This window comes from Heloderma suspectum, chromosome 17 (genome assembly GCF_057233095.1).
Source record: "Heloderma suspectum isolate Gila_16-S chromosome 17, 16-S_ref, whole genome shotgun sequence".
Lineage (NCBI taxonomy): Eukaryota > Metazoa > Chordata > Lepidosauria > Squamata > Helodermatidae > Heloderma > Heloderma suspectum.
In genome coordinates this window covers 11,972,317-11,998,836 of record NC_139474.1, presented here as the reverse complement: position 1 = coordinate 11,998,836, position 26,520 = coordinate 11,972,317, and the positions used below count along the sequence as shown (strand labels likewise).

Genomic DNA, 26,520 nt, shown 5'->3' with positions numbered 1-26,520 from the left:
ATAGAGCTGGCTCTCACACAGACACAGTTTCTCTAGGTGCCCCCCGAGATGCTGGCTTTCTGGTTGGCTCCTTGGATGCTGGCCATTGTGGGCGCTCGAGGCAGTGTCAGTGCCCAGTGGCTTCCTGGGTAATGCCAAGGAAGAGCATGGCAGCCTTGTGGGGACTTTGGGAGCCCCCCCATTGGGCTGAATTGTAGCCCAGGTCTCGAGCACACAAGTGGGACTGACAACAAAACAACGCAGCTTGGAGTGTTCTGCTTCAGGGTTCCCGCCGGCTGGCCGATCGGCCATGCCCTTTTTCAAGACGCTCCCTTCTGTCCTCCCTGGTTTTTTCTTTCTTTCCCAGACACTGAGCTTTCTGTGTCCACTGTCCTTGCTCAGTCCTCATGGGGCTCTTTTGGGGTTCCCCGCCACCCCTTGGAGTTTTCCCCCTCAAGTCTGAACTTCTGCAAACCTTGCGTATACGTCCCTCTGTTGTGTGGATAGTGTTGTTTTGTCTCATGGGAGATCCAGGCTCAGAGACGGAGTTGGCTTTACAGGGCAGGTCCCAGATTCAATCTCTGGCATCTCCAGTTTAAAAGCCATCAGACAAAGCCTTCTCTGCCTGAGACCCCTGGAGAGCTGCTTCCAGTCAGTCTAGACAAGACTGAGGCCTGGATGGACAAATAGTCGGACCTAGTGTAAGGATAATGGAGGTCAGGCCAACATATGATGTCCAGTGTTCAGGATTATCCAAACTGGCTTGGCTGCCAGTTTTTGCCTCACAGAGGGGTCATTCAGGGATGACATGCCCCTCCTAATGCTTAGCTATGGCAGTCGGAGCTTTAAGCAAAAATATGCTGGTATTCCCCCTGGCCACTTTGCCTGTGGCACTGCCCACCGCTCGAATGTGGCCCCTGAGGCTGAAAGAGGTTTTGCACTCTGGTATGAAAAGAGATGTAATAGGTGATGCTTTTCCCGGAGTGGAGAAGCAGTAATGGGGGAGACGTAGAGAGAAAAAAAGCTGGTAACCCTGCCCAAGGGGCTTCTGGGAAGAACAGCGATGCTGCCCAGGAGCCTTCTGGGTAAAATTGAGGAGATAGGGCCTCCCAGGGGCCGTGGAACATTGGCCTTTGATGTACTTGCTGTTTTTCCGTGTGTCAGCCAAGCCAGGGAAAAGTTTGTGGTATTAGTCAGCAATAAAAGAGGGACCGCTCCTCCAGAATGGCAGTCCTTTCCCCACGCTTGTTGATTCCTCCCCACCCCCAAAACGAAGCTAGCACGACTCGATACCAGCACAGTTCATTTTATTGTGAAAAGGTATAAATATGTAATTTTTCAAGGACGCAACAGCTCTCTTCACTGCTCCCTGTTTGCCTCCCAAGGCTCGTAGGTTGAGGAATACGTGGGGCCCAGCCGTACAAAACCCCACCTTTGGTGGGGACGGAGAGGGTCCCCTGGAAAGGAGAGCTGCCAGGTTTGGGTCGTCCCCCGCCCCACAGAAAACACCGGTTGTTTCACACACACCCCCAACACAATTTAAAGGTTATGAACATTTACAGCAGCCCTTGTTGTTGTTGTTCAGTCGTGTCCGACTCTTTGTGACCCCATGGACCATAGCACGCCAGGCCTTCCTGTCCTGCGCTCTCTCCTGGAGTGTGCTCAAGTCCATATTCATTGCAACAGCAGCCCTGGTGCTCTCCAAAGACTTTGGGCTACAACATCCATCATTCCTAAGCTGGGGCTGATGGGAGTTGGAACCCAAAATGGCTGAAGGGCACCAGATTGGGAACGACTAGTATAACAGGCCAGAGGCCAGGGCTGGCAAGGAAGGAGGCGTTTTCCTCCCCCCCCCCGCACACACGTTTGAGATTAATTTTATTCAGTTCCGTCATGCATCCTGATTTGGCTTCTCTGGAACTCGTGCTTGATGTGGTGGTGATGGGGAGGAATTGGGGGGGCAGTCCCCTGGCACAACCTACATCCTGCAACATGGGAAGAATCTCTCGCAGATCGCAGGAGGGTGTGAAGTGAAAGACTTGCACCATACGTATGGGTTCGGAGTGTTGCAGTTTTGAAGATTGCACTTTGCCCTCTCCAGACTTCAGGAGGGGGGTGTTGAGCGCCCCAAGAAGAGATTTGGTAATGTAACACCGCAGCATGACATGTCTTCTCCCCAAAAGGCAGTATATGTACATTTTTAATATATTGCAAAATGAACAAAACGCACTCATAGGGGAGAGGGGGAAATCAAACATCCAGTGTTCATTGAGAAAGTGTCTACCGGTGACGGGAAATAATTCAGACCGCAGATATCTGCAGCTAGGAAGTCTCTTCTGCTTCTTCCTGGTTAACTTTCCAGTGCTTGGAGAATCCTGCATTGATCTTTTGAGATCCTTGTGATGGTGAATTCCGCTGGCTTGTAACATTATGCTCCAGGATTGAGGGATGTAGCCAGCTCCGCAAATCAGTCTCTCAAAGCAAGTCTCCATCTCTTTGCAGGTGTCTGCTTGCTCGCAGCATACTAACCAAGGCTCATTTTTGGCACATCATTGGTTCCCCCCCTCCCCATTTTAAAAATACTCTTTCAGTTGCCAAAATTTCTCTGCCTACTGCAGGCAGTTCAGTTCACCCTAGACGAGTAGCTGTTTCAAGTCTGGTCCTTCCCAGCAGAGCCCAGGAATGTTCCCATCGATGTGTTTCTCAATCAGCCTGGCCCAGCCGGGTTCTGCAGCCTGACTCAACCCCCATGTCCGGGTGTACGAAGCCTGCGCGTTACAGTTCATCGTTGGCCATTGTAGGGTTGGTGTAAGAGAACGGGCTGGTACCATTCCTAGGGAGGGGCTGTGGAAGAAACAGAAAGATACCATTGGTTAGAGCAGTCAGTTCTGCTTTGACACTAAGGAACCTTTGCAAAAGTGCTGCCACATTAGTGCCCGAGATCTGGGTATGTTTTAGCCTGAAGAAGGGAGGATTATTGGGAGACATGATGGCTGTCTGTACCTCTCAGTCTGGTCCCTCCAGAAGGCAGGACAAGAAATGATGGGGGGAAATTGCAGATCTTGGCTAAACATTAGGATAAGAGTCCCCCACCATTTTAGGCACATTTGGAATGTGGAGAGTGCTGTGAGCGCTCTCGCAAAATGGCTGCCATAGAGGGAGGGGTTTCCTTATTCACCAAATGGCTGCTATGGTTTGTGTCACAAAATACCCATTTCCTAGAAGGCAAACTAGTTTTTTCTTTAAAAAATGTGTAATTAAAAAACACCCCCCCTGATAAAATAAAAATCAGGAGGGTCAGGGAACCTGTTGGGTGTCAAGGGAGGGGTACGTGTCAGCCATGATGTAGTTCTACCCTGTGTTGTACATCCCACGTACATCCCCCATGACTTTCAGGGCCCCTTCCAACTCTAGGATTTGGCCCAAGAGTCAGCAGCTTTTCTTTGCTTAACTAGCCTTTCTCTGGCACCATTAACAGTGGGTGCAGCATGCCGAAATAAAACAGGAGAGCTGAGCTTTCTTGTGTTACTGTACCCGGGAATAGCTCTGTCCCCTGAATTTTTTCTCCGCAACCAGGTTGAAAGTGGAGAAGGCTAATATCAACTGCTGGTGAACAGATTCAGATTCCTCAGCACCTTTCTCTAGCGCTGGAGAGAGATGTTCAACTGGGAGAGGCGGGTTCAGATCCCACCCCATGGACAGACTCACAGATTTGTAGCATGGGCTGTGCACAGATCTAACTGCATGAAATCATGTCTTTGGTGTTAGACCTAATACCTTGCTCATTCTGGAAGTGGGTTTTAAACTCCTGAAAATGAGAATATCCAGAGAGGGACGTTTTTGGGATCCCCTGGAAATAATGGAAATTATGTTGTCATGTGGCAGCAGCTAGATATAATAGGCTGGTCAGACTTGGTCAGACTTAGAGCAGTTCCCTTTAAATCAGTGGGACTTCAGTGGGTCTGCTCTGACTAAATCTGAATCCAACCCAGTAAGAACACAGAGCCTTTCTGAGGCGAAAGGGCAGTTCTGAAGTGAACATTTCCAAAATTCTTTCAGAGGGTGTGCCAGTCATCAGGACGCGTGAAAGGAGTGCTAGGGCTCCTGTTCCCAGGCTGTAAGAAGCCACTTTGTCATGTAAAGGTTTTTTTCAAACAATCACAAGTGTACCCATTTGCATGTTCCAAAGGTTGGAACGTAGAGGGTGTGCAAACAAGGACAACCCAGCTCCGAGGTGACTCTGGGGTGCTGTTTAGGAGGGTGACATGTTTGGGGCAATGTCCCTGCTGTGCCACCCCTTGGCATTATGGCTTCTTCCAAGGCAAGCAGTGAAACGCCTCCAAGACGGCGGCTGGCCTGCACATCACGCATAGGTTTCTTGGAACACTTATTAGCTTTGATTCGGCTAGCTCTATGGAGAGGGAGGCTGGTGTAAAGCGGCACAACAGCAAAAGAGCAAGGAGACTCTGGATGCACTGTGGATGCTACAGCACTGCTACTGATGAGGGCAGAAGCCGAAACGTTTAGCTTAAAATCTCTTTTTTGACTACTCTGTTGTTAGTCTCTCTGTCTTTCATATATATATGTTACAAGCTACCCTGCACCTAAGAAATGGGATGTGGGTTACACAGTTATACAAGGGAGACCTGCAACAAAGTTGTTGCAGCGCTGAGTGCTCCTGTTCAGAGTTCCAGCTAGCCAGTTGTGCTCTTTTCTAAGAGACTCCATTTCCCCCCGCCCCAGGTATTCTATTCCCCACCCAACAGTCAGTCATTTTGTGCCTTATGAGCATCTTCAGTCCTTAGTCTGTTCCTGTTTTTTTTTCCCCTGGGAGTTTGCATTTCTGCAAAGCTTGGGGCACCCTTCAGCATGCTGATACCTCCCTCTTGTATGTAGATGGTGCAGTTTTGGCTACATAAGAAACCACCCTCCTTCATGTCATGAGCTTCACAGGAACATCTGGCTGACCACGGTTGGAAGCAGGATGCTGGGGAAGACGGACTGTGTGTGTGATCCAGCTGGGTCCCTTGTATGTTTTTACCCACAAGCTGACACACACACCGCTGTCTGCACCATCCTGATCACAGAATCCCACAGCCAGTGAGTGGACGGCCTGTCGAAAAAGATGCCTGAGCATCTTTGGGAAAACACCCCCCTGCCCCAATTAGGGAAATAATAACTTCTCCCCATTTCTTCTTTCGTTCCAGTTCAGAAGAAATGGAGACAAGCAAAGGGCACAGAGACATTTCCCGGTTTTTCTCTCAGAACAATGAGGGCTAGAATCTTGTGGGGGGGGGGGATGTCCTGCCCCGTTTTGAGAAAAAGAGCATTTCAGGATGCCAGATTCGCATCTGCGATAACCGGCTGACCACTTTGCATGGATAACTACCCCCCTCCCCACCGGTGCCCAGACCTCAAGTATCACTTCTGCGCAGGATTAAAACGCTGGGAGCACCCAGCTGCGGTGGAGAGGCTTGGACGGTGGCCAGAAACAGCACACAAGCGACTCAATGTCATGTGTAAACATTGGCTGGTCATGAGGCTGGGGAGCGGCCCGGCCAGCTGAGGTGCTGCCCGCACCAAGAGCAAATGGGATACCCGCCCTCTGCTGTCCTGGTGGATGATACCTGGAGCTTTATTTATTGGGGTGGGGGGCTGCTGGAGAACCAGGGGAGGATAAAAGCATTGCAGGGGCCCACGATTCCAAGCGGGACCCCCTCCCTCCCACCTTCCTTTCCCCTAGTTCTCCAGGCCCCACAGATGCATGAGTGGTGTATTTGCTCAGCGTCCTCGTGTTTGTTCAGCGGAGCTGTGTACGGAATGGAACAGATATGGCCGGCTCGGGCAGGAAGGAATGGAGCAGGATGCAGTGCCAGAGTGGCTGAGGTGGCATTAGCCGGCCTCGCCCCGCTGTGAAAAGTCAGTGACCGCCCTGCCCCGTTCCATCCCAGTCCTACTGCCAAAACACAGAACAGGCTCCGGCTGGGGTCAGTTGGCGCAGGTTGCCCCGGCGACCGGCCTACCGGGTGTGACGGTCGCGCCGGCCCTTCTCCAGAGGTCAGCGGCCTGTGTGTGTGGATGGGGCTCTCCCTCTTCCGCAGTCTTGTGCCATGGGGTGCAGCAGGGTGGAGGGGAGAGGAAAGGGAGGGCAGCCCTCCCAGCAGGCCGAGAGCCACTCTGGCCTGGGTGCGGGCACGGCGGCAGAAGCGGCCTGCTAGGCCAAAGCCCCGTAGGCCAGTGGTGTGGTGACGGCTTTTGTTTCCCACGCTGGCCGCCCGGTTAGAGATTAACTCCAGGACAGAGGAGGGCAGGGAGGTTGATGGCTGACGGCCCGGAGAAGCCGCTGACTCGTGACGGGCAAGAGGCCGGAGGCTGGTGGCTCCTTCCGACAGGCGAGCGGGGACTTCAGGCAAGGGAGAATCCCCAGATTGGCAGGCAGTGCCCCAACCCCACCCCAAAAAGAACATGGCAGGGTGTGAGACAGTTTTTACTGCACCAAAGTCTTCCAGTTCTTAAGGCCTAGAGATGTGAAGGCCTGGAAAACCCAGAAAAGGGGAGGGGGGGGGGACTGGAATTTTTTTTTTCCCCCCATTACCTCCCCACCATGTTTTTTTTTCCCCCCCTGAATTTTTCCAGTCCCCTGCACCCTTTTTTTCTGGCTTTTTTACATCTGTATCCCTCCCTCTGTTGTCTTCCCTACATCGAATTTTTAGTTTGTATGTTCCTTGGGGCAGGGAACCTGTGCTTTTGTCACTCTGTAAAACGCCGCGCACATTGATGGAGCTGTATAAATATAATGATGGCAACGGCTAGATGCAGTGTGACAGATCCATGACCAGAATCTCCTGGGGGGGGGGGGAGTGGTCATGGTAGGGGAGAAACAGATAAGGACTGTGTTGTGGGATAGGGGAGCTGACCCTTCCCCCTCACGCCATTTTCCAGTTTGAATTATCTCCCCTACCCCAAGTAACAGCTCGGGGAGGTGGAGCGATCATTGGGAAAATAACACAGTTCACATCCCCCCTCAGCCCTATTGCCATTTCAGTCCAATTTCTCCCACCCTGCAGCTGCTATTAACTTAAATACAGGAGAGTGGGATGATGGATCACAGAATCATAGGGATTGAAGGGACCTCAAAGGTCATCCAGTCCAACCCCCTGGATTTGGTGTGTGTGAACTGCAGGCTCCTGGATTGTGAGGGCCTTTGGGCAAGACACCTTCTTGCCACCATTGTTACGAGCTGCTCTTGCTGCTGCTCCTCTTCCTCATCGTGGCTCCCACTTGCTTGCTTGACAGGCAAAGAGCCAGTGAGCAAGTCCGCAGTGCCATCTCCTGTGCTTCTCCTTCTTACCACCACCCTTGTCTGAGCCAGAGCATTAGGCAGGTGAACAAGCAGGTTGCAATGCTGAAGCGGAGGAGCAAGTCCAGGGGAGGAATTTTGTCAGTGGGCCCCTCCTGGGGTGTGGGCCCTTGGCAAGTGCCTGACCATGCTTACCCTTGACGCCGGCCCTGTCCGTATGTGTTTTCCACTCACCTCACTGTAAGGATTTTGCTTGTTGCTGCTGGGAGCCACGTATCGCCCATGCGTGTGGTACGTAGGGTACTCGCTCATGGGATGGTAGGCATCCCTGGAGCTGAGCAGATCCAGGCTGCCTCGGTGGTTCCGTCTGCAGCAGTAGATGAGCTGTGGGGTTGCGGAGAAGAGGATGAGTGTGGGATGCCCAGATTGGGTGGGCAAGAGAGAAAGAGGGGTGGAGATGTCTTTAATTTTTAAAGTATGTGTGATAGCTAGAAGCTATGGGCCGAATTAGAGTTTTAGGCTGCATCTTATACCCACTTTCCTGGGAGTAAGCCCCACTGAGTTCAGGGAGGCTTTTGCGTAGGAATTTCTAGCGCCGTGAGAGAGAGAGAAAGAGATATACGGTTGGTTTGTAAATATCCTAAAATAAAATAAACAGTAGAATTCTCAGGCTGTCCAGTGTAAGGGGTAAAATCTCAGGGAGAGGGGCTAGAATCAAGTGGGGGAGGAAAGCCTATTTGCCTATTGGTTTCTTTGGCTGTTAGCTCCGCCCTGTGTCCAACAGGCTGCACCCCACCACAGCGGACCAGTGTTCTCCAACCTGGTGCTCTCCAGATGTGTTGAACTACAACTCCCAGCATCCTCCAGCCACTATGGCAATTAAACTTAGGACAAACCTTCCAAGTTAACCAACTGAAATGTTTTTCCTACGCTTCCTTGCTGCCTCGGGGTGGGGGGCTGCAAGATACCAGGAGGGGAGGATTAACCCTTTCTTCCTCAGCTGTGATACCTCCTGAAAACTCCCCCACCCAGCAATTAAGCCTTAAAAAAGCATTCCATGGGAACCAATGGACATTCAGTGCTCTTGGAAATCGATCCGGGGCACTGGAAAATAGATTCAGGGCCAGGCCTCGTGGGCCCAGAGATATTGACGCCCCTACCAGCCACTGTGGGAAACAAGTTGCAGTGTCTGATCCAGCTGAGCTTTTCTTGTGTTACCCCGAGGAGCCAGATACCTCCCTCTGCCCCCACCAGGCACCGCTTGGCTCTGCCCTTATGCCACCGGGCTTCACCTCCATGTCTTCCAGGCTCCATCCCTCAGTACCCAGGCCCACTGTTTGCACCAGTCCGGCTGCCTCAAGTACACCAGGCAGGTGTCGGTAGGGCCGTGTTTTGGCTCAGTGGGTCACAAGTGGCGCAGGCCCCATTCTGACAAAAGGGGTTTGAGATACTCACCCACAGCAGGCAAGCAATGAGCGCTAGGAGCACGAGGAAGGAGACGAGGACGAGGAGAGCAATGCCCCAGCCTGGGACATTTTCCGGAGGGCTGGGGATGCTCGGTTCGGAGGAGCTTGCTGCAAAAGGGGAAGGGGAGATGTTAGTAGCCCTGGTGGGCCAGTGTCACGGTGAAGGCGGCTGTTCAGCGGGAAAGTAGCACCAAACCAGGGCTGCTCTAGTGCAAATGGCATCATCCAGCAGCCAATCCACAGCCATGTGCCGAGGTAATTGAACGGCATTCCCGGTAAAAACATGGGAAAAAGGAGCCACCTCCCTTGGATTCTCTGATAGTTTCATTCTTTAAAAAAAATCTATTATTATCATCATCATCATTTATTACTTCTACACTTGAGCCATCCACATTCTGCACCAAGAAAAAATGGATTCTGCAACTTGGATGAATGTCTGCGGAGGCTACGACACCCACGGCGTATTTTGCAATGCATGCATCCACCTTTGCATCGCTTATTTTGGTTTTGCTAGCCAGGTGGGGGTGGGAGGGGAAGCCAGGAAGCTGACATCCCCCCCCTGCCCAAGTCCTATTCAGCCCCCGTCTGGCTTCTGACATTTTGATAGCCATGGCCCACAGTCTTTCAAGCAGATATTTGCAGCAATAAGGGCTAGAAACGTGCTGATTTTCTTTTTTTTTTGTTTAAAGTGAATGAGAGAGAATGAGAGAGAACTGAGATTTTTAGAAAATGAATTCTGCCCTCTATCATGGGTTGTGCTCCCAGAGACTCATGGCATATATTTAGCCCCAAGGATGTCTTGCTATGATATTGAGGCCCACGTGTGCCAATAAACCCCTCACCTCTGACATCCGTCAGCACCAAGCCCTGCTTTTCCGTGTCCGATGCATTGACCAAAAGCTGAGCTAGCGTGTTCGGAAACTCTTCACTGGAGGTGATGTTATTTTTCCGGTAGTATAACACTGAGTATACCTGCACCGATCCTGGCCTATATGTTAGAAAGAGAAGACAGTGCATCCAAGAATTTGGGGGAGACAGCCTCATCCCCACACAGCCCCATAGGTAAGTGCTGCTTTGCAGGGAGAAGATCCCTTGCATCTCCAAGGGCTCCTTTACATGGAGCTTTTATCCTGCGATTGAGATTGCTCCTTCGCAGAAGCCTGCAGGCTCTTTACATGACGCCGTGATCATCCAAGGCGTCTCCTGCACTAAATGCCCGTTGTTCCGTTTTTAAATAGATCACAGATAATGAGCAATCAAATTACCCCGTTGTGTTCCGCTTCAGTTTCCTCCGTGAAAAGAGTAAAAGCGGCAAGAAGAGCAGCGAGATTAATGGAAGGCTCAGATACGGGGAGAAGGAGGGGAAGGCGGTGGGGAAAAGGAAGCACATGAAAAAGGGGGTCATGATCCTGCATTTAAAACAGGAGCAGGAAGCCCTGTTTTAAATGCAGGATTTTAGGCTAGTGTAGAGATGCCCCAAGTAAAAGGATCTCAAATTGTAGGACTTGCAAAGATCATTCCCTGCCTAAGGCCTGGGGGAGCATCTAATAACATGCAATAGGATGTAGTGTTTGACTATATACAGTACTATTGCATGTTATACTTATTACATGTTACGTGACATACTATTGCATTGAATAGCTGGCATGCCATGGCACTTTCTGTTTGACCGCTAACAGTTTATGAGGTTACATGTTTGGCACCTTCCAAATCCATCCTGAGATGCCCACCAGGTTAAGGTGCTCAGGTGTTGTTAGGGGGTGGGGTGGGGTAACTCATACGTACAAATGCAAAGGTTGAATTAGAAATGTTACAGCCACAATCTGAGTGGAGGAACTGTACATTTCGGACCAAATTTTCTGTGTGTGTGAGTACAGAAATAATTGCAAGGGTCGGGGCAGATGCAAACGGCACAGGCACCTCCTTGGCCCTTTTGCACTACAGAGAAGTATTTGTTTGTTTAATTTATGCCATTTATCACAGAACACAAAGCTCTTTGGTCAGATACCAATAAATAAGTATGCAAACCATTCAGACACAAAATAAAACATAAAAGCTGAAACAGCAGAAATATAACAACAACAAAACCACAAAACATGCAGCATCCCCAGAGTGAAAATACAGATGCTAAAACTGAGAGGCCCAGATGACGTAAGTTATTTAAAAGGTCTGGGGGAATGAAGGAGTATAGCCAAATGCTTACTCCAGTTCATGCAGCCTGGTCTTCCTTCTACACTTGTGTTCTACAGCAGGGACAGGCGGAAGGTAGATTCCCCAAAGCTCTGTCAGCATGATCAATGGTTAAGAATGCTGGGAATTCAAGCCTAACACATCTGGAGATCTATTTTCTATCCACGCCTGCTCTATATCCCAGTATGTGTGCAGTTTGTATTGCCCCAATGTCAGAGCCACCAGCATGCCTCCGAGGCTGGTTGGCATGGCGCTTTTGGTGTGCGGTGCTTTAGAGTTAATTGAGCAGTACTAAATGGGATCGAAGTGCATGGGGCAGCTATTTCTTAAGCTTGAGGAGCTGTGCTGTAGACATGGCACATGAACTGGAAGGGAATTGGGAGGCAGGCAAGGTGAATCTGCTCTTGGTTTTAGGACTACCATACATTCCAAAATGGTCCTTTTAGCCAGCCTTTTAGTCATTATTGTAGAATTTTCGTGACTGGAAGGGTCTTTCTATTTAACAACATTCCATACCTGAATGCGTTCACATTATATCCAGCATAGTATTCGTTAAAATGGCAGACTGAACAGCTATAAATGACTCGATACTGTGGAAAGAAAAAGAGGGTAGGGAGAGCATACTGGATTAGGATCAGAGCTAGTTCTCTGGGACTCAGTATGGCTGGAGTGTAGGGCAGGCAGAAACTATGCCTTGTCACCCCTCACACCACTACTAGGTGATTTTTTTTAAACACCCCACCCAGTCCATGCAATGTCCAACATTTTGCAAGCCAATTCTGTGCACAAGACATGTGGACTTTCTTTTATTTTGCACATCCCCCCCCCCCCGATCTGCTAGCTAAATGTGCTCTTGATTTGAAATAAAGCTAGCATTCTCAGGAAGCTCAGACTGGCAGTTGCTGTCACCGTTTGTGCTTTTCCTGTGCTTCCAAAGAAATCAGACCAGCCCAGGGTCCCAGCAGAGAGGAAACTATAATGGTGAAACCAGTTTGTTGTGGCATAAACTATCTTGGGAGGTCGGGGTCACTGATTGGGATGGGGAAGAATTTCAGTCAGTCTCCGTTTTTAAGTCAAGACCTAATTCGCACATTCTGAAACTGAGATGCGGACGGAACACAGTGAACCTTTGGCATGTGCATTTCTCTGTATTTTGCTATGCAGTTCTCAGCTCATAAATAGCGAACCAGAATATTAATATTAATACATTAATGATAAAATTTATATTAATAATATGTGTAAAATTTGAAATGAGGAAGGGGATAAGAGAGAGGAAGTAATATAAAAGCAGAAGAAGGGAGGGATTGAAGAAATTGGCAGTTGGAGATAGGATACAAGTTAAGTATGAAAGAAGAAGCGGAGAAGAAAGGACAGGAAGATGGGCAAATAGACTTCGAGAGGCATGTGGGGTGGGGGGAGAGAAACAATGTAAAATAAGCAGTTTTCCTTACTTAGAGCAGGGCCCCCTAATCTTTTTGTGTTGGTGGGCACCTTAGGAACTTTGAGAGAGTGTCATGGGCACTCTCACAAAATGGCTGCCAGGGAGGGACCATAGGAAGCTGCCTTATACGGAGTCAGATCACCAGTCCATCTAGCCCGGTATTGTCGACACTGACTGGCAACTGCTCTCCATGGTTTCAGGCCAGGTCCTTTCCTAGCTCTACCTGGAGAAGCAGGGATTGAACCTGGAATCTTGTGCATGCAAAGCATGTGGTCTGCCACTGCCTGCTCATTCATAAAATGGCTGCCATGGTAGGCATGGCCAGTCACAAAACACTCATTTCCCAGAAGGCAAACTGGTGAGGTGAATAGAAATGTAACTAGGCCAAGAACCTAAGTACAAGACAGAGGTGGGGTGTGTGTGCAGGGGTCTGGTGCAGGTGGGGTGTGTGCAAAAAATACACTCTCTTGAACTCAAAGATTTTGAACTCAAATAAAAGGGCAGCACTTTGCTTTGCAGAGTGGCAATCTCCCAGTTAAAAAAAATAACAGCAATCTTAAATAGAATTTAAATCGGGAGTGGCTGGGAGGGCACCAAGAGATGTGTCTGTGAGGACATTGGTGCTTATGGGCACCATGTTGGAAACTCAGACTTGAAGCCCCTGAATCAGCAAATGCTTCCCAAAATGGGGAGGCTGAGTAATGCTGTCCCCACAGCCAATGTCGGTATTTAACTTGAGGACTTGTCTGTACTTAGTTTGAGGAAAGCTGAATTATGGAACTCCATGCAACAAGCGGAGGCAAAGGATTTAGCAATTTTCAGAGAGGGATTAGAAATCAGTGTAAAATGAGATCAGCAATTGCCAGCTGATTATGACAAACTACGGCCTCTGTCTGGTACCATTTTGTGACTGGTGGGTCTCAGTCATTTTCAGCTCTCTCACGTGGGCCCTGGGGGCAGAAGGTTTGAGAACCCCTGTGTTTGGGGCAGTTGTGTGAAAATCAGTGCAAATTTTAAAAGAAATTCACAGATGGATGAGGAAGTGTGAGCAAATGGATTTAGGAAGGAATGCACACCAGTCTGACACAGACTGGATTCGACCGTCCCTAGTTCCTGGACCTTTAAATGCTCGGTTGTGCAGAAAAGGCCTGTCCCCTGCCACCCCACCCCTGCATGACAACTTCAGAAGGGCTGTAGTTCAGCTACGTACGTAGGCCACCAGCTGTGCATACAGAAGGAAAATCCCAGGTTCAGTCCATGGCTCCCCCAGGTAAAACAGCTGGGGAAGACACTCCCCCCACCCGCATTTTTCCACCCTATTTACAAATGGCAAAATACAGGGATGGGGGAATTTTGGCAAATATTCTCGGCGGGGGGCAATGGGGGACACACACAGAATTTTCCAACAGTTCCAGGGCGGAAGGCGAGGGGGAAAGTAAATGGTCTTCTGAGATATTTCAGTTCAGATCATAGCGATGAACGAAATTCTACAGCTGGTTTATAATGCTGGGTGAAGGAAACAATGGGATAAGGGAGCAGGGCTGGAAGGATCAGGGCCAGGGCACGTGCTTCCTTCATCCTAAAAGATACTAGTGGGGCAGGGCATGGTCTGAAAGCACATGAGGCTGACGCCTTGCTGAAGCTAAGCAGGTCTGAGTCTGGTCGGTGCCTGGAGGGGAGACCGCCTGGGAACCGCATGTAGCCACCTTGTGTTCCACGATGGGAAAAAAGTGGGATATAAACGTAACAAATAAATCAGTGGGGACTGGCTGCTACCAAATCTTGCAGTGTATATCCTTGCCACCTAACAGGTGACTGTTCACCTGTGACCACCTGTGACCATTCTTTCCCAGCAGGCTATTTTATTCCCCTGCCTCTACCTTTCCTGGTTACTTTTCCAACTAACACACAGTCTTATTGGGTTGTTTTTTGCTGTGTGGGGTGGGGAGGTAGAAGGGGGGTTGCATCCTTATTTTCGTTAAAGATTTTTGGGGGCACTTCTGTAAACCTTTGGGTTCCTGGGAACACGCCAACAGGCTCTGATCCTATTGGCACGCACCACATGAGTTGACTATTAGCAGGAGAAGGGAACTATGGTCCTCCAGATGTTGGTGTACTACAACTCCCATAATCCCCATCTGTTGTCCATGCTGGTTGGGGCTGGTGGGAATTGTAGTCCAACAACACCTGGGGGCCTATATTCTCTCTCACCTTTCTATCATCATCATTTCTATACTGCCCCATCATCGGACTCGATGGTCTTGTAGGCCCCTTCCAGCCCTATGATTCTATGAGTTATATGATCATCATTATCATCATCATCACTTCTATACTGACCCATAACTGAAGCTTTCTATTAGGGTAGAGTAGCCATATATGCTACTGTGCAGGGACGGTCCTTAGATAACAGTCCTCTCTCTGACGGCAACCTCTGTTTGAAAGGCTGCCCAGTCCAAGTCCGGTTTGAAGATAAAGAACTGTAAGAAAGGTGAGCAGAGCAATGTTGCCCAGCCACAGTGAGCCCCTGAGCGAGCACACGGGTCACCTGGTTGCAGGCTTCCCCACTCGGGCTGATGTATTTCTGTTTCACTGAGAGCCATTATTTCTAATTTTGCATCTATGGATATAAATTAGCATAAGGAAATTGTATGCAGCTCTATATTGTATCCTGTCCTCTATTTGCTGAGGGGCCACCCTATATTATTGTAAGGGGCCACCCTATATTAGAGGGTGAGGAAGTGGGTGGGATCCATGGTTGTGTCCAAAGCTATTTGTGGGGGACAAAGTGGGGGAAGGGTGCCGAATATTCTCAGGGATTGGGGGAGACCTGAAATTCTCCAAGGGCGGAATTCATCTGGGCACTTATACCTCTGCTGGTTCTCTGAGGCCCCACTGTTTCTGTTGCACAAGTGGTGGGTCCTGCCAATTGCGAGTGGGACCCACAGCCTGCATGACAGAGATTTAGTGCTTCCCAGAGGAAGCCCTGCAACGAGCGGAAACAGCAGGGACAGTTTCTCAATAGGGACAGGTCAGCAGAGCTCCCTACAGTGAGCTCCGTTGACCTGCCCCGTTTCAGAAATGAGTGTTTTGACTTGTTTCCGGCTGCCCCGGAAGCGCTAAATCTTCGTGGCGCAAGTGGGTGGGCCCCCCTTGCAGATGGGAATTAGCATGAGGGAAATGGTGGAGGTGGAAGCACCCTGTTGGATTCCATCCCAACAGTTCACACAAAGCCCCAAATATTAAATTTTCAGAACTGTTACCAGCAAATTATTTTCTGAGAATTTTCAGGTCAATTGTGTAGATGGTCCTCTTGTGATCATACTGTAAGGGTGTGAATCAGCAAGAAATTCCCTCTGTCCCCTTCGGCTGTGTTAAGGTTGCAGCACTTACCATTTCCTCAATTGTCTTGTTCAACTGTATGAAGGCTGGGGTGTTTACAGACAACATGTCATCGCTAAACTGCCTGTTGGTGATGTGATAATTGACATAGGAAGCTTGAAGGGCTACCGTTGTGGCCTTGTGGCCAGTGGTGGGAGATGCTGATGCCAGGGAGGTCTCTTTGGCAGCGGGAGAGGCCGGGGAGGTCTTGTCGGTGTCGGGAGAGGCCGGCGCCAGGGAGGTCTTGTCAGTGGCGGGAGAGGTCGGGGCCGTCTTGTCGGTGTCGGGAGAGGCCGGCGCCAGGGAGGTCTTGTCAGTGGCGGGAGAGGTTGGGGCCGTCTTGTCGGTGTCGGGAGAGGCCGGCGCCAGGGAGGTCTTGTCAGTGGCGGGAGAGGTCGGGGCCGTCTTGTCGGTGTCGGGAGAGGCCGGCGCCAGGGAGGTCTTGTCGGTGGCGGGAGAGGTCGGGGCCGTCTTGTCGGTGTCGGGAGAGGCTGGCGCCAGGGAGGTCTTGTCGGTGGCGGGAGAGGTCGGGGCCATCTTGTCGGTGTTGTGAGAGGCCAGCGCCGGGGAGGTCTCGGCGGCAGTGGGAGAGGCTGGGGAGGTCTCGGCGGTGGCGGGAGAGGCCAGGGAGGTCTTGTCGGTGGTGGGAGAGGTCGGGGAGGTCTTGTCGGTGTTGGGAGAGGCCGGCGCCAGGGAGATCTTGTCAGTGGCGGGAGAGGTCGGGGAGGTCTTGTCGGTGTCGGGAGAGGCCGGCGCCGGGGAGGTCTCGGTGGCGGCGGGAGAGGTCGGGGAGGTCTTGTCGGTGGCGGGAGAGGTCGGGGAGGTCTTGTCAGTGTCGGGAGAGGCCGGCGCCAGGGAGATCTTGTCGGTGGCGGGAGAGGTCGGGGAGGTCTTGTCGGTGTCAGGAGAGGCCTGTGCCGGGGAGGTCTCAGCGGTGGCGGGAGAGGCCGGGGAGGTCTTGTCGGTGGTGGGAGAGGTCAGGGAGGCCTTATTGGTGGTGGGAGAGGCCGGGGAGGTCTCGTCGGTGGTGGGAGAGGTCGGGGAGGTCTTGTCAGTGGCGGGAGAGGTCGGGGAGGTCTTGTCAGTGTCGGGAGAGGCCGGCGCCAGGGAGATCTTGTCGGTGGCGGGAGAGGTCGGGGAGGTCTTGTCGGTGTCAGGAGAGGCCTGTGCCGGGGAGGTCTCGGCGGTGGCGGGAGAGGCCGGGGAGGTCTTGTCGGTGGTGGGAGAGGTCAGGGAGGCCTTATTGGTGGTGGGAGAGGCCGGCGCCGGGGAGGTCTCGTCGGTGGTGGGAGAGGTCGGGGAGGTCTTGTCAGTGGCGGGAGAGGCCGGGGAGGTCTCGTCGGCGGTGGGAGAGGTCGGGGAGGTCTTGGCGGCAGCGGGAGAGGCCGGGGAGGTCTCAGCAGCGGCGGGAGAGGCCGAGGAGGTCTTGTCGGCCATGGGAGAGGTCGGGGAGGTCTTGTCGGCGGTGGGAGAGGCCGGGGAGGTCTCGTCGGTGGTGGGAGAGGCCAGCGCTGGGGAGGTCTCGGCGGCGGCGGGAGAGGCCGAGGAGGTCTTGTCGGCCATGGGAGAAGTCGAGGAGATCTCGGCGGCGGTGGGAGAGGCCAGGGAGGTCATGGTGGTGGTTGAGTTGTTGGCTGATGCCATGGATGCATGTTCACCTGCAAGAACCAGCCATGAAGAGATTGTGGAGAATATCATTAGTTACCCATCCTAGGAATATTGGTGGTTGAGGACTAAGGGACATATTTGTTGTTTTGTTTTTCTTTTGAGATTCCACTTATCCGTGTTACTTAAAGCCCCATTTGTGTTTTATTGCTTTTGCTAAAATCTTCGCTGTCTTGGGATGTTTTGTTCATTAGCGTTTCCTTTCTCTCATATTTGCCAATAGACGTTGTTGGGTCTTACCCCTGCCCCTGCTTTTGTTTTCTGTTTTCTGTTGTACTGTTTCTTTTACCATCTCCTGTAGTGGTGGTGGAAGAGAGGCAATGGGGATGTGCTGGGGGAATGGTGTTCCTCCACTGGTGGCTGCCATTCTCCTTCCCCAGAATGCCCTGGAGAGTGACGCAACCTCTGGGGCATTCTGGGAAAACCACAAAGTGGTGGCCACCAGGAACAGTTACCAAAGAGAGAAATTAAACCCTCTTCCCCAAATGGGCTCAAATGGCATGCCAAAGTGAGACTGGCTCATTTGTGCCTATCTTGGTTCACCTTGGGACCAATGGAACTGGAAATTATAACCCTTGGGCTTGTCACATGTGTGAAGGTAGGCCTGACTAGGCCTTGTAAGTAGTTTGGTTCAGACGATGTGCCTGATGGGATTGAGAGAATGTATATGTGTCTGCGCATAAGAAGGCAACTGTAACTTGCTCATTATAAGCAGGAAGTTCCCATCTACCAAAGTAAGCTCATCTGTAAAGATAAGAAGACAGCTGTGCTGATAAGACTATTGCTTAGCTAAATTAGCTCTTGAGCATGCATAGTGTGTTTTCCTGGTTCTCCAACTTTCATTCGGTATAAATGCATCCTGTTTCTTTTCTTTTTTTGGTGAGACACAGTGTTGACTATCTCTCCCTCAGCTGTGATGTGCTTTTATAAATTTCTGGCTGTTCGACCTAACCTGCCTTGGATAGTTCCTTAACACATGTGAGGCAGCCCTAAAGTAGAAGAGCGGGCCTCATAGATCAGGGGAAGACCCCCATAGCCCAGAGGCGGAGCCCCGCTTTGCGTGCAGAAGGTCACAGGTTCAATCTCTGCCATGTCCTGTTAATGAAAGGATTGGGGAGCCAAAGGTGGGGGAAACTCCTTTCTGCCCGAGACCCTGAAGGGAGCCGGCCAGCGTGGACCAGGGGTGCTGAACCTCTTTCACGTGGAGGGTCAGATTCCACTTTGGAGGAGCTCTTGGGGGACCACATTCCAGTGGTGGGTGGGGTGAGAGGCAAAAGGGGTGTGGCCAAAGGCAAAGGGGCAGGGCCTAAACGCCAACAGTACCAGCATATTTTTGCTTAAAGGTAACTAACTTTAAGAGAAGCATTTCAACCTTCTGGGGGAGGGGGGAACTACACAAAAGCCAGAAACAAAAAAATGATAGGCAGTCGGGGGTAAAGGGCTGAGGCCTGGGGAAAAGGGTGGAGTCCAGGGAAGGGGATGGCCATTTGGGGAACCCTGGAGGGCCAGGTGGGGACCCCAGGCAGGCCGGATTTGGCCCACAGGCCTACGGCTCTGCACACCAAGGTTGACAATACTGGGCTAAATGGACCAGCAGACAGTCTCGACGCATGGCGGTATGTTCACAAGAATGGCATTGAGGAAGGACTCCGTATTTGTGACACTTTGCTGCTTGAATGGCAGCTGTCAAGGCCAGCCCTAGCCTTGGGCAGAGTGAGGTGGCCCCCTCAAGCGGCTGCTTTTCAGTGTCATGAAAGGGCGGCAAATGGTTACTTATTTGATTTTTTTATGGGTTGTGTTTACCACCGGGGAGGAGAAGAGGCGCTTGTGAAAAATAACTTGACTGGTTTTAGGTACTATACATTTTGACTGGGGATGGGGGGGTCGTTTGCCGCTCTGTCTCAGGCAGCAAAATGTTTTGGGGCTGTGTCCCCTCATCGACAAGACCAGGGAACGGGAGCTGCCTCTTTTGAAGTAGCTGATGGAAGCACTCAAATGCTAGCCGAGACGAAGGAGAATGTGGAACAGTGTCTGCTCCAAAGCATAAAATGGCCGACAGGCGAGGCGGTATGTGGGCTAGGCGGGCTAGGCCATCGTCTATTCTCCAGCACCTCATGGCCACTCATGAGGCGGAAGCCTCACTCTGCCTAACGGCAGGGCCGGCCCTGGCCCCCTGGTCTGATGTGAAAACAGGTGTTTGCTTTGGGCTTTGAAAGGGTTTTTAGTTGGTGCTGTTTCTTTTCTTGTTGCGCTTCTAATTCTGCATTTTAATTTGTTTGGCTTCATGGTATGTTTTAATTAAGGTTTTGTTTGTATTTTACTGTTAGCTGCCTCGAGCGCCATTCCTGGGTGGAAAGGCGGGCTGTAAGTTAATTAATTAAAAAAATTAATGTACGCACACACACAACCCTAACACACACTGTTAGTAGGTGGGTCCTAAGAATGTAAGAACATAAGAAGAGCCCCGCTCGATCGGACCGAGGATCTGTTTCGTCCCGGGGCATGGAACCTCTGTCAGCTTGAGGGCGGCGTTCAGCTTAAGGGGGCCGCATTTCAGTGGTGGGCAGGGCCGAGGCCAAAAGAGGGCAGGGCCAAAAAGTACCAGCATATTTTAGCGCAAAGCTCTTATTGACGCTAACTGAGCCTGAAGAGAGAGATGCATGGCGACCTTTTAGAATGGGGCGGGGGGGGCTGCAAAAGCCGGGAAACCACCAATTCCTTTGGGGGGGAGCCCGAGGAAGAGGGAGTGGCCATCTGGGAAACCTAGGTTTGACCCACAGTCGGGCCGGATTTGTGTTTTAGTCCAACATGAACCTAGGAAGCTGCCTTATACCAAGGCAGACCCCTGATCCATCTAGCTCAGTATTGTCAACACTGACTGGCAGTGGCTCTCCAGGGTTTCAAGCAGGGGTTATTATTATAGTTATAATATATATTATAATTATATAATATAATTATATAATAATAATAATAATAATTATTATTATTATAAACGTTTCTCGACCGCCTTTCAGGGCAGAACTCCTCCCAAGGCAGCTCACAGCAATAAATAGGGTTTTCTCAGCCTTAAGTGTAGATGCCGGGGATCGAACCTGGGACCTTCTGCATGCAAGGTAGGTGCTCCCCCACTGAGCTATGGTGCCTCCAGGAATTCTGTTATCTCTCCCATGCCAGTTGTCTGTCAGCAACTCTTATTTGAAACTGCTTCTGTGCCTGAATGTTTTGTTTGGCGATTGTAACTAATAACCATCGATAAGAAGTGTGCCTCCAGTAACCGACCAAAGATTCGTTTAGACCAGCATGCTGTTAATGTTGCTGGCCAGCCGGATGTTTCCAGGAAGCCCGAAAGCAGAACATGAAGGTAAACACCTTTCCTCTGTTTGTCCCTCAATGTATCCGGCACTCGGATAAACTGCACAGCAACATGGAAGTTCTGAGGATTGACTATCATTGGCTGGGTGTTGCTAGACATGGGTCCATTGGGCTCCAACCCCGAACCTATTTCCCAGAGCCCTAAGTGCCCATCGGTGCCAAATGAACCAGTATAAAGGTGTTATTAATAAATAAATAACACAGCAAAGGGATTTTTTCCCCTTCTCAGCCGAATTGTCATACATGCATGGTACTTTAGCTTAGAAAAAGCTGAATTACCAGCTTTTGGTGCTAATACGAGTTTTTCCTTAGCTGCCGTGCAAGGCAGTGATTTCCAGGGGGATCATATTTGGGCGGCAGGGAAGGGTTATCCCCTGTTCCCTGTGCCCCTCCACATGGTCATTAAGCTTAGAAAAATAAAACCTTGCTTTGATACCAATGGTTAGATTGGAACCCAAATATATTAAGCGCCCCTATGTTTAGTCAAATACATTGGTTAGACGAATCACTTAAAAAAAAACACACAAGCACACACATTGTGACCAGCTAAAGACATGCTCTGATGAATTGGGCAGTACAGTTTAAAAACATGTTTGTATTATTTTAATACAGGTAGTTATAAACAGAGCAGGTGGCCAGGGCCATCTTAGAAGAGGTATTCCTTCCTCTTCTGTAAGGGTACCCATCTTCTGAGATGATGGGTGCTCTGGCACAGATGCACATGATCTAAGGTATTCTCCCCCCGCCCCCCCAATTGGGAAAGGTTGTTTTTTCTAATATACCAACGGAGGCAGATCTTATTGAAGGATTAGGTGATTAATTGCCCCACACATATATGATGGTTCAAACAAAACTTCCTAACAGTAAGAGCTGTTGGACAGTGGAACGGGTTACCTTGGGAGATGGCAGTCTCACTCCTTCGCTGGTGGGTATTTAAGCAGGGGCGGGCTGGCCATCTGTCAGAGATGGTTTAGTTGCAAGAATTTTACTTTGACTGGGGTGGGGGTTGGATTAGATGACCTTCAGTTGCCCTTTCAGCTCTAAAATGCTATAATTCTAAGCATTGGTGCAGCTAGGTAATTTCAGACCTAAGATTGAGTGCGCAATCCTGGGGCATGTTGGGAGTTGTAGGACTTTTTTTCTGTCTAAACCTGCATAGGATTGTGACTTTATGGGCCTTCCTTTCAGATGGCCATTTGTATCCCTTCAAATGTGACACACACAACTCTCATTTCTCCTCCCATCCACCCCAGCCGCAGTTCCACTCTTTACAATTAATTGCTTCTACACTCCTGATTTAGAGAGAAAAGCAGCTAGTGCTCCTGACTTGGAAGAGATGCAAGATCCCTGGGCAAAAGTACTTAGCAGCCAAGGCCTTGATTGCCTGCCACTCTCTGGGCGGTCATGGGGCGGGGCGGGGGGGAGCTTTAGCCTGTCCAACCCTAGGTGCACCACTGATTTGAAGATCTCTCTAACTGGAGATCAGCTGTTGATGGGCTTTGTGTGTGTCTGTGTTCCAGCACAACGCCTTCTACAATTCCTGTTTGCTGGCCTTCCCCCAGCTCCTGTGCCCCAAGACCAGCTGAGAGCAGTTTGCCCAGTCTCTTTGGCAGAGTTGTGGTACCGGGCACACCCTTGCTAGCAATAAAGATCCAGGTTTTGCGTCATCCCTTATCCAAATCGCGTTCCCCCACTGCATAGCCCAGCTTGTCGCAATCCCCGAGGGCAGGTGAAACTTGAGTGGCTCTGAGACAGGTGCCTTCTGCCAAACCAGGAGCTGGATCCACTGATCCCAGGAAAGAAAATGCCCTAGAATTGGTTGCAACATTTGCAACATCACGACCGGAAAGGTCTGGAATTAGTCAGTTGGGACTTAAGAACATAAGAAGAGCCCTGCTGGATCAGGCCAAGGGTCCATCCAGTCCAGCACTCTGTTCACACAGTGGCCAACCAGCTGCCCACAGGAAACCCACAAGCAGGACATGGGTGCAATAGCACCCTCCTGCCCATGTTCCCCAGCAACCGGTGTACATGGGCAGACTGCCTCTGATACTGGAGGTGGCATATAGCCATCACGACTAGTAGCCATTGGCAGGTAGCCTTCTCCTCCAGGAATTTGTCCAGTCCCCCTTTAAAGTCATCCAAATTAGTGGCCATCACTACGTCTTGTGGAAGTGAGTTCCATAGTTTAACTCTGCATTGTGCGAAGAACAGTTGATCTCTCTTCCGTTGATCTCTCTGGAATCTCCCGCCAATCAGCTTCATGGGAGGACCGCATTGGGCTCTGGTATGATGAGAGAGGGAGAAAAATGTCTCCCTGTCCACTTGGAGGCCAGATTCTGTAGGAAGGGCGGCAACTCTCTTGGTTTGTACACAGTCTCAGGTTTGATCCCCGGCATGTCCGTTTAAAAGATTCTTGGGCCACCTTCCCCAACTTAGTGGTCTTCAGATGTGCTGTACTACAATTCTCAGCATCCTCAGCTGGCCTTATGATGATAATTTAAATAAATCATTGTACTTCCTTTGTTTTAAATTATGTCTCAATCATCTAATCGATGACGTTTTGATGGCTGGTGGCTGCTAGCTGCCAGATGCAAAAACTGTGGTTGGCAGGCAACATCTTACAAGAGGTATTACCTCAGTGACAGAGAAGGGTGACTACCTTGTGTTTAAGTACATAAGAAGGTAGTCCAGTTTAGAATAACAGGAGTATATCAGTTAAGAACAAAATTTCAAGGAAAGAAATCGGAATAATCAGAAATAGTAAAAGGTTGGTTTGGGTACATCTGCCTTTCCCAACCTGGCACCCTCAAAAAGTGTTAAGACTACAACTGCCCTTACCCCTCACCACCGACCATGCTGGCAGAGGCTAATGGGAGTTGTAGTCCAGTATATTTGGAGGGCATGAAGTTGAGGAAGGCTGATCTTGGGCAGCCTGAGTGTGTGTGTGTGTGTGTGTGTGTGTGAAATATTAGTTTGAAACCTTGGAGAGCAGAGCCAGAGGAGGCAACATTGGGGCAGATGGATGTACTCTACATACGGATGGGTCCAGGTTCGATCCCTGGCATCTCCAGGTAGGGCTTGGAAATATTCCTGCCTGAAACCCTGGAGAGCCGCTTTCAGTGTTGAAAATACTGGGCTAGATGGACCAAGGGTCTAACGCCATATAAGGCAACTTCTTAGGTTACTATTTATTTCAGCCCTTTATGCAGAACCACGAGGACCAGAACCTCTATTTTTAGAGATTTTTAAGATGCTTTGAATGCAGAGGGTCCCAGGTTCAGTCCCTGGAATCTCCAGGTAGGGCTGGAAAGGCCCCCTGCTTGAAACCCTGGAGAGATGCTGTCAGTCGTTGTTGAAAATACTGGGCTAGATGGACCAAGGGACTGACTAAGTATAAGGTGGCTTCCTAGGTTTCTGTTTAAAGTAGCCCTTTATTCAGAACTATGAGGACTGGAACCATATTTTTAGAGGACATAGCTCAGTGACAGAGTGCATATTTTGCTTGCAAAAGGTTCCAGGTTCGATCGCCTGGAAAGGAAATCCCCCCTGTCTGAAACCCTGGAGAGCTGCTGCCAATCAGTGTTGAAAATGTCAGGCTATATAGCCAAAGGATTTAATTCAGTATAGGGCAGATTCCTGTTTAAATAGACCATGAGGACTGGAATCTTAGTTTCTTTTTAGGGGAAGGGCCATAATTTAATGGCAGAGCCCATACTTGGCACGCAGAATGCCCCAGTTCAATCCCTGGCATCTCCAGGTAGAGAAAGACACCCTGTCTGAAACCCCGGAGAGCCGCAGCCAGTCAGCTTCGACGTTACTGAATGAAACAGACTGCCAGTTTGTCTCGGTAGAAGGCAGTCCCGTCCCCCCTGCTCCAGAGTATGGACCTAGTTGTGCTTTTGAAATCGGTGTCCAGTGCCTCTCCAAGAGCTAAATCGCCACAGCCTAGTAATGAGTTGCTTTCATCTCTGGCTCATTCATTATCATGCTGTCCTGAGTCCAATAATCCAGATGAAAGGGAGAACCGAAACAGAATCCGTGCGTGGGAAGCGGGCAGGGGTGGCTTTTGATGAAGCAGCCGTTCGTCTGCGAGAGCTTTATCCTATGCCAAATCTGTAAAGCCTTGGAAGCTGCCGCTGGACTCTTTGTTGTTCAGGTTAGACAGTTAACTCGGCTACAGGCAGCCCTGCGAGGCGGGATGGAGGGCGGATTGAGGCATGCTATCTTTGCAGATCCAGAACTGACTCATCTGCATCTCTGGGACTAATGCCAAGACCGGAATGTAGCGATCCACCGGATTGCGCACTTCTCCAAACATCGTGTGTGGTTTTCGGCACCATTGCAAAAAAAAAAAGTGCATTGGCGTGCCTTTAAAAATGCATCTTCTGAGCTAAAACATGCTTAGAAATGCATGTGTTGAGTTCAAATATGTTCAGAAATGTATCCATATATTTAAAATGTTCCAAAGTAAGCATTTAAGTGTGGATTTTTTAAAATTGTAGATTAATGGGAAACACGACCGAACGGATTTACGAGTGAACAGATATGGAAGTGACATGGAATGGAAATAGACTGATCCCTAGATTATGGGGGGGGGGGGGGCTGCATTCAAAACAGTGAGCGGGTAGGTGCAAAGGATGACAGGGGGTGCTCCACACCCCTCCTTTCAAAAATAACTTCCAGAATTCACCCGAATTGGGAGTGCAAGACGTTGGTTAATAATAAAGATTGGTTTAGACTCGGGGAGGGAAAGCAATGGCCATTTGGGCTAGGGAGTGGCTGGAAGCTTCCCCCCACACACACTCTTTCTCAATCTCTCCCCAGTCTTTGCCTCTGGGCCTTGACATTTGCCAGTACTATGGCCCTTTAGAGCCAGCCATAACCATCTGGAAATTTTGTGCGCCTATGTAGAAGGGAGAATCTCAGCCCATGCAACTTCTCCAGCAGGAGAGGGAGACAATCAGCTGAGATCCCCCACCCCTCCAGCACACAGCTGTTCAAGGATCCTTTGTGTGGGTCACCCTACAGCCATCCAGAAAAACAGGAGAGAGCTTCCCCAGATTTGCTCCTTCCCACCTTGTCTTGATGTCAGTGGGGTTGATCTCTCCTTCCCCCCCACTCCCGAGCTCCAAGCAACACCCACCCACCTACCCGTTTTATCAGCTCCTCACCTGTGTACAACACCAGCAGGGTCAGTGCCAGAGCAGCGGTGGGCAAACTCTTCTGTCCCATGGCAGCGATCTGGGTGGGTTAGTGTCTGTTCTTCTCTGTCTTTGTAATCTCCCTGGGCAAGTACACTTCAGTTCCAGGGATCAAGAACTGGCAGGAAGTACCGCTAGGTAGCGATTTATAACTGAAGCACCTGAGTACAGGTGAAGAGGGAGGGGGGGAGGCCACACCCCACGGGGCTGGCCCAGGAGAAGGAAATGTACGACCAAGAGGCCTGTTTCCTTGAAGAGAAGCATTTGTTCCCTTCCAGCCCCCTCCCACATTTGGAGTCTTTGCTTTTGATTTGGGGATGAGTTATGGGGCAACCACAGAGACACTGAAACTCAAGGATTCCACAAAGGCATGGAATCCTGTGCATATGATTTATTTACTCGGTATGTTTTTGTCCCTCCTATCTTTCGTCTCCAGAGCTCAGGGTGATATACACAGTTTCCCCCACACCCACCCATTTTATCCTCACGACAACCCTGTGAGGTAGGTGAGGTGGAGAGATAAGC

General features: G+C 50.3%; 1 protein-coding gene across 1 annotated transcript; it reads right to left on the bottom strand.

Annotated features, from left to right (window-relative positions):
• Positions 1-1,274: 1,274 nt before the first annotated feature.
• Positions 1,275-26,118, bottom strand: MUC1 (mucin 1, cell surface associated). The gene is made up of 7 exons (XM_084824544.1): positions 25,966-26,118; positions 15,767-17,412; positions 11,452-11,525; positions 9,588-9,733; positions 8,735-8,853; positions 7,514-7,663; positions 1,275-2,823 (listed from the first exon to the last, which is right to left on the bottom strand). The coding sequence occupies exons 1-7, from the start codon at positions 26,024-26,026 to the stop codon at positions 2,755-2,757; spliced, it is 2,265 nt and encodes a 754-aa protein (XP_084680670.1). The 5' UTR covers positions 26,027-26,118; the 3' UTR covers positions 1,275-2,754.
• Between the last annotated feature and the right edge of the window lie 402 nt (positions 26,119-26,520).

Coding starts and splice junctions, on each gene's coding strand:
- MUC1 (XM_084824544.1), bottom strand. CDS start 26,026: ATGGGACAGAAGAGTTTGCCCACCGCTGCTCTGGCACTGACCCTGCTG. Junction 7,664..8,734: donor TCATTGCTTGCCTGCTGTGG/GTGAGTATCTCA, acceptor GCAACCCCACAG/CTCATCTACTGCTGCAGACG. Junction 2,824..7,513: donor AGCAAAATCCTTACAGTGAG/GTGAGTGGAAAA, acceptor TTTCTTCCACAG/CCCCTCCCTAGGAATGGTAC.